General features: G+C 40.3%; 1 protein-coding gene across 1 annotated transcript in view; it reads left to right on the forward strand.

Annotated features, from left to right (window-relative positions):
* Positions 1 to 8,099: 8,099 nt before the first annotated feature.
* The window catches only part of trabd2b (TraB domain containing 2B), an 82,796-nt gene continuing 72,986 nt past the window's right edge, over positions 8,100 to 17,909 (forward strand). The window contains exons 1-2 of the mRNA XM_008406984.2: positions 8,100 to 8,510; positions 12,184 to 12,753. Of these exons, the coding sequence (XP_008405206.1) occupies positions 8,397 to 8,510; positions 12,184 to 12,753 (684 nt within the window). The 5' untranslated portion in view covers positions 8,100 to 8,396. The remainder of the gene's footprint in view (positions 8,511 to 12,183; positions 12,754 to 17,909) is intronic.

A 17,909-nucleotide genomic window follows, 5' to 3' on the forward strand; every position in this document is an offset into this window, starting at 1 on the left:
AACTTAAAATAATCCAAGTACAAAAATGAAGTAAGAACAAAAATACGGACTGTTCCTGACCCTCAACATCAAAATGAGATAACATTCTTCACAATACGCATTTTGTAAATTTATAAATCTCTGTTTCAAAAATCCAAATAGTAATAAATAAATAAATGTCATACAGTTGACACGAATGCAATAGTCAACATGCCATTCAACTTTTTGTAGTGATGGGAACAATTGGTACTGTTCGGCTTTAAAAACAATTCTATGAGACACTTTTTTAGTCATTTATTCTTTTGGAAATTACAAATGAAACCAACGCATTTTTACTCGAGGTTATCAGATTGTGAGAATCTCCCTCCGGTCCAGGCCAGAGGCCCGTTGGTACTAGCTTTTTGTGGTGTGCTCAGGATTTATTTTTTTCACTAAAAGAAAAACTTATCTTCTGTGCAAGTCTATCAGCATATCGGACGCACGTGTTTGACTGAGCAAACAACTTCACATGGTTTGGTATTTAAACACCTGGCTCAAGAAGACACACTATGTCTCTGAAATGATTTTTTTGTCTAACGACACCGCCGGGAATGGTGCATGACCAGAAACTGAGTACCACAGGGCACTAAGCAAACTCTACATGAATGCAGAGTAAACGGTTAAAATCCCATCAGTCTGAATGCTGAGCCAGGAGCTGAACTTTCAGAGGACGGGCTTAGCTTTCTTTAGACCGTGTAAACTCCCAGAGGCTAGAGAGAGCAACCACAGACCAACAGTGGCTAAAACATCCACTTCACATTCTCTGACGCACTTTAAGGAGAGTATCTTTTAACCAAGGCAAACTTTGATGCCACACATTTACTATATATATGACATTAAAGTACCTGGAACAATAAGCTAATCTTCAAAGAACCTCATTAGAGCACACAACCTCCTTCAAAAGGAGACTGAGTCCAAATCCTTTTTTCTTTTTTTCTTCTTCATCTTACAGAAGAGCTCATCTGATCCCTGAGGCTGGAATTCATGTCTGGTTCCTGCACATCACTAAAGACCCGAGGCTTTGATTTCATGATATCATAACACATGCTGTTAATACTCTCCAGCAAATGCAAAAAGGCCTCGTCTGGCTGCGGGAGCCTCTGACTGAATAAACTACAAACAGGACATTGACGATGACAAACAACAGTATCACAGAGACAAACATTAGTGATACTCGGCATCCATAATATTATTACACCGGCAAAAACTATTTTCCAGCCCTGGGATTTATACAGAAACACCATTATGGCAGCTGAAATGACAGGAGGGGAAACATTATTATTTCTCTGCATCCTTTTCTTTTACCATTCAAATAGCTAAAAGGTGGATGTGCCTAACAGCAGGAGGAGCCTTTTCACTCCTCCACCTCGCCTGCTTTGGCTTTCACGAGGTAAATGGGGTTGAGGGAAAAAAAGAAGATAGCAGGGGGCCTGCAGATTTGGATAATGCAATTACTCACAATGGCGGTGATCAGTGGGAGAGAGTATAATGCATCACAGGGTGACTTTGGCAGCTAAGCCTTTGATGTGAGAGCATCAGCGGCTCTACAAAACAAACACGGGGATGAGGTATGGCTCTTTCTGAAGGAAGTTGGTATCTGTGTATGAAAAGAGCGGGAAAAGAAACATTATGATCCAAAGAGTCATTTTTTTTACCAAAATCAAAAGGAACAGAATTGATTCCAATTACCAAGCAGGCTTCATTTATCTTAAAATAGAAATTCTTCAATGCATGTTTTTTTTTTTTTTTAAGACTTATCAGAGTCTCGGTAAGGAATTTGGTCACCAGGGGCTTCTATATAAATAAAACAGATTCTGTGTAACACACGTCCATCTTTCTAATAAAGGTCCTTGGTGTTCAACTGTTTGGAAGTTCTTTAAAATGGCTTTTTTGTTTCCATGAACTTTGGGTAGGAAGAGTAATCATCTGCTAGTCTTCTACGTAATAAATAACCTTTTATATACTCACACTGCAAATAATTACAAGTAAGACATGATTCAAAACACTCCTTACATTGGCTGAAAGGTCACTTAGGGAAATAAGAAGCCATTAATCCAAAAGAAACATGAAATAAGTTTGCATATTAGAAATGTATTTACGCACAGACCTTATTTGTGACGTTCCTGTGCAGTGATGATCTAAAGTTGAAGCATTTCCCCTTGTTACATTTGGAGGAAAAGGGTGGAAACTTCCAAATCAAAGAAAACCGTCCCGACAGTGAAGTATGAAAATGTTAACATCATGTTGTGTTGGCAGAAGTGAGTGAGCAAAACAGAGGGCCTCGTGAGGAAAGAACTTTATGTGCAAATATTGAAACAACATAAAGACATTAGCTAGTATATGAATGCATATGCACAAATTGAACTTCTACATATAAAGCATAAAGTTTGGTCAATTACTAAGTGGCTTGGAGACAGAAAAGCCAGTAATTTTGGAGGCAAAGATTTCATCTCTGTCCGGTATAAGTAAAAAACAATCTAAAAACAAAACAAAACAAAAAATCAAAAATCTGGCTTTTAGAAACAGGATATAAAGAGGGTTAGGTTTACCCTAATTATGCACAACAAGAAAAGTTTGGTCTGATTTAAAGTCAGAGACAAATGAAAGGTGTTGATAGGTTTTTGAACTTTATGCAAACATCTGCTTTCACCAGTAAATTCTGCTCCCTTACTTTACTTGCCTCAGTATCTATTTAAAACTTTTTCATACCTTTGGGCATCACGTTCAAATACACGAAACCAACATCCAGTCTTATGCTGCTTTGGATTAGCAGTGTAGAGTGCCTCATATAGTATGAGTTTATCAATGCAAAAACGGACTCTTAAAAATGTATGGAATCAACCGCATTTTTTCGCCCCGGTTTTACTGGATCAGATACTTAAAAAAAAAAAAAAACACAACCCTGGCTGTGACCCTTGCCATGTTATCTCCTCCTCTCATCTTCCTCCTCCTGCTCTTGCTCATTCAGGAAGACGAAGACAGATAGCCATCATCTGCATGTGTTGGCATGCCGTGGCAGATATCAGTCTGACTGCTGGCGGGAAGCACCTAAACAGAGCCTCTGCAAAGTCTCTAAGTGACAACAAAACAAACAATACAAAACACAGACGTCGACTGAACCTCGTTTCACCTCCTGCTCAGTTATGTGTCGTCCCAACTTTGAACCCTTTTGGAGTTCTGTCATATTTTGTAACGAATATCGTTGTCCTTCACCTCCTACCCCTTTTGTATGGCCTTCTATTTTACCATGAAATCCAGAAAAGGGAGACCACAATAACATTTCACTAGAGACTCAGTCAATATTATTCCTTGACATCTTCAAAGCACGGCAGAGGATATTGGAGCCTGAGCAAGAGACGGGTGGAGGTAGGATAGACTGTGCGTGTCTGTGTGTGGGTGTGTCTCTTTGCGTACAACACCTAGCAAAAGTATTCACACCCCTTGAGCTTTTAACGTTCTCTCACAAAGTAACCATAAACATAGACTAAAACAAAGTAGTCATGAAGTGGAAATTAGTGGAAGTTTTCAAAGTATTTTTCAGATAAAATATGGCATAAATTTGTTTTCAACCCTCCAAGGAAAATACTTTTTGAAATGCCTTTTGTTGCAACTGCAGCTGCACGTCATTTGGGGGTTTGTCTAGGACAGCTTTGTAGGTCAGCACACAAAAGATATTGCCTAGTTTTTCTTGCACAGCAACCCCAGCTCAGTCAGGTTAGATGTAGAACAATAACTTTGGGATCATGCCACAAATTCTCAATGGGATTAAGGTTTGGACTTTGACTGGGCCATTATCAAACTTGAATGTGCTTTGATCTAAACTATTCCATTTGCCTGAACTCCTTTGTAGCCTCTAACAGGGCTTTTTTTAAACACCCTGTATTTAGCTGCATCCAAACACCCATCAATTCTGACCAAATTCTCTGACGGTGCTGAAGAAAAGCATCTCCACAGCATGATCCTGCCACCACCATGTTTCACAGCAGGGATGAGGTGCTTACCATGACGTGTAGTAGTAATTCAGATTTGTGGACGGCAGAACTAATTGCTATGTTGATTTCATATTCTCCCACCTGAGCTGTGGCTCTCTGCTGCTCCTGCAGAGTTTCCACTCTTTCCATTTTCAGATAATGTACTGAATAGTGCCTCACTTCCAAAGCTTTTTCATAACCTAGCCTGTTTAAAACTTCTTCACAACCGTTTCCCTGATCTGTCTGATGTGTTCCCCGTTCTCCATGAAGCTGTTCTCTAACAAATCTCTAAGGCCTCCAAAGAACAGAATTGTACTAGGCCAGTTATATATATCTAGGATCCACTAGTGGAACAAGTCAGCGTCAGGCCGGGGGGGCGGAGCCAGTGACCGGGTCCCTCACGTGTATTGCCTGCAAATTCTTGTTGCAAATTCCAATAAAACACAAAGTCACGAAATGGAAGAAAGGTTGAAGGACCCTGAGTACTTTTGTAAATGAAAAAGATCGAGGTAGAATGAAAGTCAGAAGTTTCTTTTTATTTCGCCACTAGGGGTCCCTGTGCACATAATAAACATTTTGATTACGTCCTTTTTGTCAATCAAATTTCACTGGATTCTTCAAGACATACATTATTTTTATGTTGCGTTTCTACAGTGACTAATGTTGAGAGAATGCAGAGCAATGCTAGAGATTTCTGCATATCATCAGACAGACAGCCTCAAGGACAAGCAGACATTAACAAAGTCTCATTCTCCTCCCTCACTGTGTGCTTTCCTCTTTATCAGCTCACACAGGATGTAATAGCCAGAGAAAGTGCTGGGAAGCATATTAACAGGGTTCAACTACAGACATGCATTGTTCACTATTTCAAAAAAATACCTTTACGAGTAGCAAGGGGAGGCTTTCCGTTTCTCCAAGGCCTTCCCCAAACCTGCCCTCTGTAGATGAGGGCATTTCTGCAATCTGCTTACAGAACATTAACTGTAAAGTCTACTTTCGTCCCCGGCTATATATGCACACCATGCAGTAAGCACTGGCCCCGGTCCAGGAATCTCCCACAGCCGGGGCGCTCATAAGCCCTCTTCTAACAGGCCAAGAATGCGAAAAGCTCCTTCAAAGAGAAAGCCCTCTGCAAGGTGTGGTTAAAGTAAGGCACCGGAGTCCGCAGGTGGCTGGGTTAGAGCAGTTGAAGCAGCTAAATGAAATCCCACACCTGTTGGAGCAAAAGCCACAAAATGGGGAAAACAGCACAGTAAGTTTATAGTAATTAGGTTACATCATCATGCTTTTATTGTCCTACTGCTTTTTATCTGCAGCAAGCACGTGAAATCAATTGAGGAAAAATGATGGAAAGAAAAAAGAAGACTTGTCTACTTCTTTGAGTCTCGGAGATTGATGAACGGGAGCCAGAAGAAGCTATCCAAGTCCAAGTCAAATTGTTTTGCAATATGAAACGTGCTTAAAATACAAATAGAACAAAGTTACTCGGCACTCGTGAAATGGAAAACACAATAAAGGTGCAGAAGGACAGTCAGCTGCGAGCAGAGCAGCCCCACAGCAAAAGTGAATGCTGAGTGGCGAGAAGAGGAGTGGAGAGGACGGGGAGAACACGGCCGAGGACAAAGAAACGCTTGTCTGGGGTCTTTTTACCACCAGCTTGGCTGATGGGGAGGTGGGGGGGGGGGCTGGTGCCACTTGTTTGAGGGGGTCCCCATGATAAATTTCCACTACTTGACTCTGTCACACAGTCTGCCACTTGAACAATAACTGAGGTCACAGCTGAGTAGTGGAGCGTTGACATCGTGGCCCAGGCAGGGGGGGGAGGGGGGGTCACTTTCTCTCAACACTGGCTGCTATTCCAGATCCGCCTGCTCCACATCATGACTAATGAATCTTTAAAAGAAGACTGCAGGTAACATAAATGAAACAATTCTCACTGTTCTCTATAATCGTACTTATTTATTTGCGTTCATTAATCACGCCCGTAGGGCTCACGGCTCTTTGCCCCAACAAGACCCCCGTACAAGGGTTTTGTCGAGCAAGAATTCAGGGAGGATACACGTTGTCGCATTTGAAACATTGTGTATTTACGTCTTTGAAATGAAGGTGCTGAAAATAACGCAAAACAAACAAACTTCTCAGCTGCCCTGCAGGTTCTCGCGTTCAGACAGGAAATAGAAGCCATGCATACCCACTGCATTAACCATCCATCTGTCTGTCCATCCATCCACTGTTTACACCTATTTAACCATGTAGGGTAGTGGAAGTTAGTTTGATCTGATTGGACGTTGGAAAACGCTATTGTTGTGTGCAAGTTGTACAAAAAGGAGATGGCCAATCACTGAAGCTATTCAAGCCTAACGTATCATCTCAATGCAAAATATGTTGCAGCTGCCATACATGATGTCACCGTCCAAACTCCACATTTCTAAAAAAAATATGTTTTCACAGAAATTGAATGATCAGGGTTTGAAAGCTGAATGTATAATATCACTTGACCTAAATAACACTAAAACCAATAAACGTTTTCGTTGTTGAGCTCATATGTCTATTTATTCAATAATTTAGCAGCAAAATATTTGAATCCAAAATTGCTGATTTTGTCAATACTTGGTTTTAGATTTAAAATGCCATTCATGGTGATTATTAAATATTTTTATTGAGGTCCACCACTAATTATTAGTAAAAAATGCCAAAATTCAATGTCAACATGCATGATATAATCTAGTGCTTGTAGTTAAAACAAAAAAAAGAAGCAACATTTATTTTCATGGATGCTAAAAATATGATTGAATCAGTAATAAGTGCTACCTATAGCATCAATTTATTTTAATTTTGGCAAACTTCAAAAGCACATTAAGCTAATATTAACTGCCTATCTGCTGAGGCAGCCAGGATGCAACCCGATGCTTTACAGTCATGCTGCTGTATCTTGTCAACTGCAGTTTTATAACAATGTACTGATGCTGGTGCTCTTCCCCCCCCTCTCACCATGACTGTCCAAGTTCTACTGGACTCTAAATGTTTTCAGTCAAAATGATCTTTCTTGTAAGCAAGGACATGCAGTTATTTTTAGCAAGCTGATAAGCAGTGTGCAGCAACAGGTGGTAGTGAGATTTGGGGGGCAATTTTAACCCTTGGTATACCAATACTGTCCCATGCCTTGATGCTCCTGTTACTAAAAAAGAAGAAGAAGAAAAAAATCAGTTTTCTTAGGGGTGTCAAGAAATGAACGACTAAAAGAGCAGTAGCTTGAGTTGGCCCAAGTTTATGTAAAGCCTGAAGAAAAATTCAATTTGGGGCTCACCTCTAGCTCAACTTTCACCACAGCAACACTAACCTCCTGTAAAATAATCAATGCTTGGTCTTTTCTAAGTGACTTCTGAAGGCAGTTGACATTTCTACTTAGAGATATTGAAGTAAGGGCACATGTTATTCACATTTAGCATTTTTTTTCTATCATTTCACTTAAAAGTGGTCAAGTTTGCCAACAAGAACTCCCCTCACCCCCTCATCCCCCCCTCTAAAAAAGACAAGCTCAGGCGGCAGACACTGCGAAATTAGCTCTAGGTTATGGTTCTGTTATCAAAACTTTCAAATTATGATTTTTTTCATATTTCTATGTGTGTGTACAAGTGTAGTGTGAGCAGGTTCTGTGAACATGTTAAGGTCTCCTGAGCCCCAAGGCAAGCAGCTGCACCATTCGCTTTTACCAACCGGCCCTGCCTGCGGCAAGAAAATATATACACAATCACCAACTCTGTAAGATTTGTATATTTTAAGTAATTATTTGGAGGGACTCGTTAATACTGATTAGTGCACTGGACAGATCCGGCTGTGCTAGACATAATATTGAGGTAAATTCAAGAATATAAGGCGATTTAAACCTCGCAGCGTTCTCTCTGCGTCTATCTTTAGGGTCTTCCCTCACGCACGCATGTCCTTCTCCGCTCCGGACCTGCTGCTCACTCCTCTCTAAAGGGGCTGTGGTGGTGTATGCATACTTTGTGTTTAATCTTGTGGAGGGGTGAGGGGTGTACTCATGTCGTTCCACCTCTCTCTCTCTCTCTCTCTCTCTCTCTCTCTCGCCCCCGTCCAAACTCGCGCAGCGCAAACTTTTTCCCTAAGACTTTTTCAGCTCGTGCCCCCGGAGCGCACCGTGCGAAGAGACACGAGAAAAACTGCAGACAGAAACAAAACAAACTCAGAGGCGGAGTGCGTGAAGAGGCGGGATGGTGCTCCAACCGAGCTGCACATGTGAGCCCAGAGGCCACCGGTAGCGCTTCTTTTTTTTACTCTTAATTCAAAGCACAGAGCGTAAGAGGAGAGGACGCAGTCTGACAGAGAGAGAGAGAGAGAGTAAAAAAAAAAAGTTCTGTGCTACAAGTGTCCTGTCACCTCGTGGAGATGTTTTACTCGCCGGTGTTCAGCTGGATCCTCCTGGGCGGTCTGCTGCAAACTGTGGCACCCTGGGGCGCAGGGCGTACGGGCAGACCGAGGCAGTGCGACCCACCGAAATCGGTGAGTTTTATTGGGGGAACTTTATTGCGCAGAAGCGTCCTTTTATTAGACTCATTACATAATTTGCTTCTGAGAAAACAAGTCCATGGCAAAATACACAGACGTGTGTTTTGCAGCCCTACTAGCAAAAATAGAAGACAATTTTTCTGTTTTCTGTTTGCATTTGTAACAGTCTGGAGAATGTTGGAAAAACTAGAATTAACTTCGAATAATAGGTGTACATTTTAGCTGAACGGCACAAAGAGTAATTATTCAAAAATCTATTGTATTGATGCCTTAATACTTGAAAAGATTTGCAGCTTTGAACCAAATATACAATTTATAATCAATATATTCTTAACAATATTCTTAATAACCATTATTATTATTATTATTATTATTATTATTATTATTATTATTATTATTATTATTATTATTATTATTATTATCATATTTTATTTTATTATTATTTTTCTTTTATTATTATTATTATTATTATTATTATTATTATTATTATTATTATTATACACATGTAAAAATATAAAAAGATTCTTTATAGGATTGTATAGATCTCGGCCTTCCCAATGAGCGGGTTTGCCAAAGGAAACTACGCGCTTGCCAACTTTACGGCTGTTTATGTGACAAAGTAGAGAACACCCACGGTTGACTTAACTTCATTTGGAAAAGTTTCATTGACCTTTCAGAAGTGGTCATGTTTAAACACAGTGTGCGGCTTATTAAACAAATAAAGGTTATTATAGGGCAACTCAAAGATTTTCCTATGTGCGCAGAGGAACACTAATCATACATCCCACACGCTTATTTTTTTTCTTTTTGCTGCTGACAGGAAGAAAAGAAAAATAAAAAGCATCACCTCAGAAACAGGTGTATGACACTTGAAAATCGCTCTCCAAGTATTTGCAGTGAGGTTATTATCATTATGTCATTATATCGTTATGTCTCAAAAATGGTTTTGTTTTTTAGAGTTCAATGTAAAGACTTCGTGCTCCTGCGCTTTGTGTGATTCGTATGCGTCAGTACAGTGGTCTCTGTTTTGCATTAGGAGTAATTACCCTCATAAAAAGGAGCACCGCGCGTCAAGGCTCTCCAGAAAAAGTCAGCACTGCCTCAGCAGAGGGGATCTCTCCTCTTGTCGGTTATAAGTCAAGCACGACCACACTTTCCGTGTCTAAAAGTCATCTTAACCTTTTAAAGCAAACATAAGTAATACGAATCAGGAAATTATGATCTTTTAAAACTAAACTGTTTATTGAACTTTTCTTTTTAGCAAAAAAGTTACAAAATGTCCTCTTTTTTTGTATTTTATCTGAAAGGTCTGCCTTTTCTTTATGTTTTCTTGACAATATTTATCACTTTTACCACAATTAAAAACTACATTACATTTTTGTCTGGCACTGTTAAAGTTTCTTAAATATGTTCCGCAACACATTTACTTTTCACATGGAAGATTGAACTAAATGATTGAAGCTATCCCTCCTTATATTTGGTTACATGTTTGTTTTTCAATTGTTGAGGATTTCCAATATTTGCCACCGCTCTATTTGTGTCGGGACCTTGGGGAAAAAATGCTACACACTGGACATGTTGACAAACGCACACAAATTTGTGTTAACCAAGTCATCATTTAAAGATTATTTAATAATTTATGCTGCTTGTGCCTGAGTCAAGAAAACATTGTATGCATATGTCAACTATTTGTGAAAAGATCAAGATGGAACAGGAGCGAGATTGGATATGAATGATATATCAAACTTGGATACATATATTCAGTCTTATTGAGTAAATGATACGTCATAAAGAATATGCATTCGATGAGGGTCATTTGTCGTATTAAAAATATCTTTTGAAAATAGCAACCTTTTAGCAGGTGATAAACATGCACTTCATTAAACCCAAATTTCTATGTTAAAAATGTGTTTTATTGTTAATTTGTAATAGTCCAATCTTATGAAAAATTAAGCATTGTCATCATAAATATTTGCAATAGAAGCTTAAGAACATCAGTCTGTGTAAGGCACTGCACTACACCTTTTTTGTTCAATTAATTAGAGGTTTTTCAAGTAATTATTCCAAATTAGTCACATTTTTCTAAATGAATGGGTACTTCAAATGTCACCTTTATGAAATAACAGTATGCGTTGCCATCAGTAATCATTGAGACATTGAGAACAAAATTTCAATCATGACTGAATCAATCATGACTGAATCAATCATGACTGTACACATACATGAACACTTTTGGCAGATGTAGACTTACTTATTTTGGCTCTGAATCCCGTCATCTGTTTTGTTGCTGCCTGTCGTAGCTAAAGTTAGCCCTGGTGTCAGCGCTCACACAACATGTTTTGCATTAAAGTAAACCTGCAGTTTGAAGTCCTAAGATGGAATTTGGTGAAAGCCACTGATTTCGCTGAACAATATACTGGACAATATAGTCAGTGGTGTTGTGGTGGAGGGTGGACTCAAATGGAGCTTGGCCCCAAAGTGATTTCTGCTTAGGTCCTCAAACTGCTTGGGCTGGCACTGGCGCTCAGAACAAAAATACTCTATCCCCATTTCTCAGAAATACGATGAAGCGAGAATTTACAAATCCAACCCTGACAAGGAAAATATTAAAAAAGAAATAAAACTCTAAATCTACTCTTCTTAAGTATCCCAGCTTATCTGCAAAGACTTCAAACCGTTGTAATGAAATCATCCAGACCATAGCAGCTCTGTTTAGTTTGCCCTTGCAGCAGACTGCCAGGAAAAATACTGGATGCTCATTGCAATTAATTAAAGAGAACATCCCGCAAGAAGTCTTTGCTCATTTTGGCTGCTATTTGAAATTTTAAAGGCAAACTTGGCAGTGTGCAGTATGGCTGGAGCGCAGATGAGGGAAATCTTCTTGATTTAATTGTAGAGGTAAACATTTTCTAAGAATAACTTTATTTTACTGTAATGGGTTTCATCCCCTCCGTCGCATGATTACAGTGTGCGTCGGTGGCCAGCAGCTTCATATTGTTTAGAGAAGCAAATTCTTTTTTCATATTCGAATAATGCCAACATCAAAGCCGTAGCGCATGCACGACACATTCGCCGAGCTCTTAACAAGAAACATATTTCAAATGCAACACGGTCTGATGTTTATTTAAAATGACTGTGATTATTTAATTTCCTTTGTGACATTGTTTTTTATGAATATAAGCATAACAGACAAATGCTTCCTGTTATGGAAACCACAGAAAAACACAATGCTGTGTTTAGGACTGTCAGCATCGCATCTCCTGTCTTGTGGCGAGTGCAAAAAACATCACAAACAAAAGTATCACAGTGAGGTCAGAATGGAGAGCAGGTTTCTTTCGGCTTTTTGTTTTTGTAAGCTTCAACGCCGCATTATATTTGCACTGTTGCCTCGAAAATGCTACACAGGGTGAAAAGAGGCTTTGGCAACAGAAGTATGCTCCTCAACAATACACGAGGGTCTGTTTACAACTCCGGAGGCCTCGCTATAAACTCTTTCAAATCCACAATTCTCTGTTACTGAACAAAAACCCGTTTTTATTTTTGTTTCTTTTTCTTTTCTTTTTTTGTCTTTCTAAGCTCAGAAAAAATTTTCTTCAGCTCTAGTTTTAATGTAAGCTTAACTGGTCTCTAAAGTGATACTTTTGGTTTTCCTCTTCCTTTTCCACAGCAAAGCGAGCTGAATTCTTTCCTGTGGAGGATAAACCGCACACCTCCTCAGCCACCCTCTTACTTGTTTGGTACCATCCACGTTCCCTACACCCGAGTCTGGGACTTCATCCCCAACAGCTCCAAGCAAGCCTTCCGAAGCAGCAGCAACGTGTTCTTTGAGCTGGACCTCACAGATCCTCTGACCATCTCCAAGCTCACGAGCTGCCAGCTGCTCCCCCATGGAGAAAACCTGCAGACCCTTTTGCCCCGAGACCTGTACCGTCGCCTCAAACGCCACCTGGACTACGTCAAACACATGATGCCTTATTGGATGACTGCGGACCAGAGAGGCCGTGGCCTGTACGCCGACTATCTGTTCAACGCCATCGCAGGGAACTGGGAGAGGAAGAGGCCTGTGTGGGTGATGCTGATGGTAAACTCGTTGACGGAGTGGGACGTCCGGTCCAGAGGGACTCCGGTGTTGGACTTGTTCTTGGCTCAAGAGGCAGAACGAATGAGGAAGAAGACGGGGGCAGTGGAGCAGGTTGAGGAGCAGTGTCACCCTCTTAACGGGCTGAACTTCTCTCAGGTAAGAAGGAGAAAGGGAAGCTCTTTCGTCTTTATCCTGTTGTTTTGCTTTTGAGTCCAGACATCTGGAGAACTTGAGCAGAATCTTACTTTGTGTGTCGGTCATAACTCTGGCTGCAGTAAAGTAGCTCCAAAGGAGAAGGAGGTTGGGCTTTATAGTCTACTATAAAAGTTTAGTGTATATGGACGGATTCTAAAAGTGCGAGTGAAAAAAAGAGGGAGAGGACAATATGAGGAGAAGGAAGCGCTAAAAATGTGTCTGTATGGAGACAGCTTTATGGTTATGTATGTCTCTCCACCTCACTAGACAAACACGCTCAGCAGCTGAATCTGCAGAAGGAGTATCAGTGTGAGTGGTGTACACAAGACCAGATTAGCGAAGGTGAAGAGAGCATGGAGCTCTCCCTTCCATCAGCATAGATTGGCTCTATCTCTTCCAAATTGTTTGACTTGGACTGTGACTGGAGACTAAAATATTACAGACACTAATTAGCTGATGAGTAAAACATGAGAATTTTCATGTAAGGATAAAGAAAGCATGAAGGTAGTTTGTTCTGGCATAAAATCACGAGACGTATTTTATGTGATGGAAAACCCAGCAGTGAGTCGTGGCAGCAAGAAAAAGATGCTCTCCTCTGCCCTGTGTAGAGGCTTGCTGGAGCCATGAAGAGGCTTCACATAGGAACATTTATGGTGTGCTGCAACAGAATCTGCAGGGGGGCCGTGACGGCACGGATTGGTTCACAGCTAATTTGAGCGGCAGAGCGTTTTGAGCCTCTCCGCTTTCATCAGTACTTTCTAACTATGCTGTCAAAACGGCACTGCACATGCCTGGGAGCTTTTGCTGCCCCTAGAAATAAACAGCTGCAAGGAGCACCGTTTTTCGGTAATGACGAGGGTAAAGGCTTCCAGCTTTGGGTGGGCTTTCCAGTGATCTGTTTTGTGCTGCAGACATGTTGTTTCCATATTGTGTGCTGCGGTATTCTCATCCTACGTGTGTAGCTGAAGCTTGCATGTAAAGTGGGCCTACGTCGCTATAAAACTTAGTTGCAAAGTGTGTCCCACATAGCTGAACACACAGTACCTTTCAAAAATGCTGAAACCTTTTGATATTTATCGAAACCACAAACGACAATGTAACTGGATTTATTGGTAAGGACAACGTACTGCAAAATCGTGAACTGGGAGGGATGGGAGCTTCCAAAAATATTTCAACATAGAAAATTGAAATTTGCGCCATGCATTCTTATTCACTTCTCTTTACTTTTACAGCCCTAAATATAATCAAGCTACACCATATGCCTTTAGAAGTCACCTAATGAGTGAAAATAGTCCACCTTTGTGTAATTTATTCTCAATACATTTACAACTATTCAGTGAAGGCCTCAGAGCTTGGATGGAGAACGTTAGGAAACAGGCGGTTTCATGAAGACCAAAGATCACAGCAGAGAGGTTGGGAAGAAAGTTGTTGTGTGGAGTTGGGTTATAAAATAATGTCTTAAACATTGAAGTTCTCACAGAGCACTGTTTAATCCGTAATCTTAAAATGGAAGGGAAGGAGTTTGATACAACTTCTTACCTATTAAACTGACACAGACTGTGCAAGGACAGCATTAATAAGTGGAGCAGGAGCTGTGGAGGATCTGCTGAGATAAACAGCTCTGGTGGGAGAATCAGTAAAAAAAAAAAAAAAGAAAAAAAAAGTTAATGTGAAACCAACCCAACCTGTGTGCTCTGAACTTCTGAGCCCTGGATCCTTCTCTTTCCACATATGTATAAATACAATTCAGAGCTGGACTGAAACCGATATGGGAACCATTATTCTCAATTACAATAATGTGAGGTTTAATCTGAAGATCATGGCTGATTGGATCCTTTTACGCTTGACTGTAACAATGATGAGGTCAGGAGAATGGCTAGACCTCAAGTCAAAAGGGAAACTGTGTGGGTGTGAACTAAAGGAAAGTGATGCACCAGAGAGACGGTCAAAGACACACACACGCTCACACACACGCTCACGCACGCATACATACACACACTCTACGCTGGGATAGACGGCGTGTTGAAACAGTGGTAAGGCTCAGTCTGGGGTGTGTCATTTCCCTGCTAACACGAATCTGAATCACTAAGAAAAAGGCAATCTGAATTTGTAAACATCCCAAAACCTCACAGTATTTTTTTGTTCTTTCTCAGATAGTTGTAGCTTGTGACATTTAAAGAGAAGCTTTTGCAGAAAAGTGAACTGTCTTGCCACACAGAGATGCCTTCAACAGAACTTGGTCCTCGGGTTGCATGTGATTTCAACACATTTTCATGCAAAAATCCCATACTTTTCCAGACTCCGTTTTCCAAGGTTGCCAAACTCACTCAGTCTGTTCTTAGAGTATAGAAAGAAAAGGTTACATTGGATTTATGGCAGGTAGATGGATAGACGGACAGATGCACGGATGGGACAAACGGAGGGGCAGATGGATGGATACATAGATGTAAAGTCATCTCCTGGGGCGTATAGAAACGTTAGACACACCAGAGTCTCCTTTTGACAATAAGCTACGGCAGTCTAACACAGAGAGGTCTGCCTGTCTGAGACCTCTCTGTGGTCTCTTTAGATCTCAGAGAGGTGTGAATATGACTGTGAGAAACAGTTTAGAGGCTGTGGAAATAAAGGCAAGTCATGGTGCATGGTTCTTCTCCGGCTCTTTGAGGGCTGATGCAACTTGACAGGTGGGCAGGACAGAGAGTAGCGAATGCTTTGAGCGCAGATTGGAAAAGGCTGGAGAAAGTTTAGTCAGTTCAAAGAGAGCAAGCTGCACATCGGTATCCCTTTAAAGGCTTCCTTTTTTCCCACAGGGGTAGGTCATTAAAGTGCCATCAGTATTTATCAAGTAAACGCATCCATCAAATATCTAAAAAATTGCTTCTAATAAAAAAAAGGTTTATCTTTGATCAAATCTCTTAATAATATCAGCTGTCACAAAATAGCAATAGCAGTATGTAACTGTGATGCACTTTACCAAACTGAAATTATGTCACTATGTATGTCACTGGACATGTAAGGTAGACATTTCTCTAATTTAACCTTTGTTTTGTTCCACCAAGCAAACGCACATATTTATTTTCCCAGGGTCACATTTCAGCTGAGACCAGCGGCCCACGTCGAGGAGAAATTACATCATATTGGTGGCGCCTTTCTCCTGGGCCGGGGTCAAAGGTCATGGTAGGAGGTGGCGGTGGAGTCATGAGCAACGAAGCAGTAAGGAGACTGGCAGTCTACTGGGGTCACGTCTAGGCACTGCTGAGCCGGACAGCAACGCCACTGCCCACCTCGGTCTCTGACCAAAGTTGAGTTTCCATCGGTTGCTTTTTAAGGGGACCGGTGCAATCAAGCAGAGAGAGAGAGAAGGAGAGAGAGAGAGAGATGTCACTTGTCACTTCACGACTTAAGCTCAAATAGGGTTAAAGGTTTTGAGATTGCGAGGTGACAGAATCTGGTTTCCTCTTGGTCTCATCTTTTTTTTTAAGGGCTGCGATGTTTACGATGCCTATTTCAGTCAGCATGACTACTGCAGTATCCTTCTGCTTAAGTGCGATTCTCCACCAACCAAATACAACCCTATTGGTCATTTGTCCATGCAGGAATTTACAATCTGTAGTTACAAGAATAGTTTTCAGAAACAGGTGACATTTAGTGGCCAGTGGAACAACATATGAAGCTTTAAAAATGTGTTTTTAAATGACAGTAAAGCACCTGTTAGTGATAGAAGTAAATAAATTGACAGAAGAACAGAAATCACTTGTTGCATGTGGTCAAAGGTTTATAGTTGAAAGCATTGTGTGTGTGTGTGTGTGTGTGTGTGCGTGTGCATGCGTGTGTGTATTAATAGTGCTATTTTTCTTCCTTGAGAGGACTCTGACATGAAAAACACTTGGGATTGAAGTCTGCTGTGAAGTGAAAATGCTCATTTAATTGTTTATTCCTGTGGTTGTGAAAAGCTATGTTAAACTATCTTAAAAAACATAAACAGTCCCTTTCAAGCACTTTCATAACATATGCATAACATAATTTATCCAAACTGTGTCTGAAAGACTAATTCTTACCATCCTGTTTCCCATCTTGGATGGCGGTGCAACAGCAGCTCCAACTGGTTTATCTGGCGCAGGCTGTCGGATGATTGTGTAGTTATCGCTGCATAGAAGGAACGACAAAGTAAGGAGAACCTTCACATAAAAATTGATAAAAGCATGCACATGCTCATGATACAATCAAAAACATTTATTTCAATCAAATCTCATGACAGTGATTAGGCCTTGGCTCTATGTTGGCTGCGCTTCTTCTTCATGGGTTTGTGATACAATTTCTCTTTCTTAGCTGCCTTGAAAGCCAGCAGCTTCTGCTGATGGAAATCGTTGTGAGAGCTTGATCAGCCAATCAGATGTAGAATGTGGATTATTTTAGGCAGCCAGTAAGAAAATTGAATTCTATTTTCCTAATATTGCTTGTAATTGTTTTAATTTGGTGAACATTTCAGGGTCATGATACCCTTCTCAGATTGAAGATTCAGGATGACATCTGTGTCGGATAAGGAGTGTTTTACAGCTGATGAAACACTCCAGCAGTGACATTTGGAAGGACCTCAACATTAGCAGCATGTGAAATGTCACGGCTGGTGTGTTTGTAAACATTACTTACTATATTATAGATTTGCTCCTGCAAAAGCAAATCTATAATCCTGCTTTTTGTTCCACAATCAAACTTGAAATATGAATAAACAAAAACGTCTGTTTTTGCCTCCTACGGTCTAGGCACCAACACTCTGAAGCATTTAGCAGAGATTTGCTGACTGCGTCTATTATGTTAGCAAACAGCAACAATAAATCTCCAAGTCAAAGGGTGGCGCCAAACACACAGCTGTCATAGAAACCCACAATTTATAAAACAAGCAGGAGAAGTAAAAACAATAATGTAGAGACTTTGTAATTTCTTAGTACTCTTAGTCCATTCTACTTTATTTCTTATTTGCAAGTATCTAGTTATTATATATGCTCTTCATTTTGCATATCAGTTTTTTTTACTGTATAATGAACTCTTTTCAACAATTACATATAATCATAAAATGGTATTTAATTTAATTTTATTAAATTAATTTTTTATTATTT

This window comes from Poecilia reticulata, linkage group LG4 (genome assembly GCF_000633615.1).
Source record: "Poecilia reticulata strain Guanapo linkage group LG4, Guppy_female_1.0+MT, whole genome shotgun sequence".
In the NCBI taxonomy this organism is placed as follows: domain Eukaryota; kingdom Metazoa; phylum Chordata; class Actinopteri; order Cyprinodontiformes; family Poeciliidae; genus Poecilia; species Poecilia reticulata.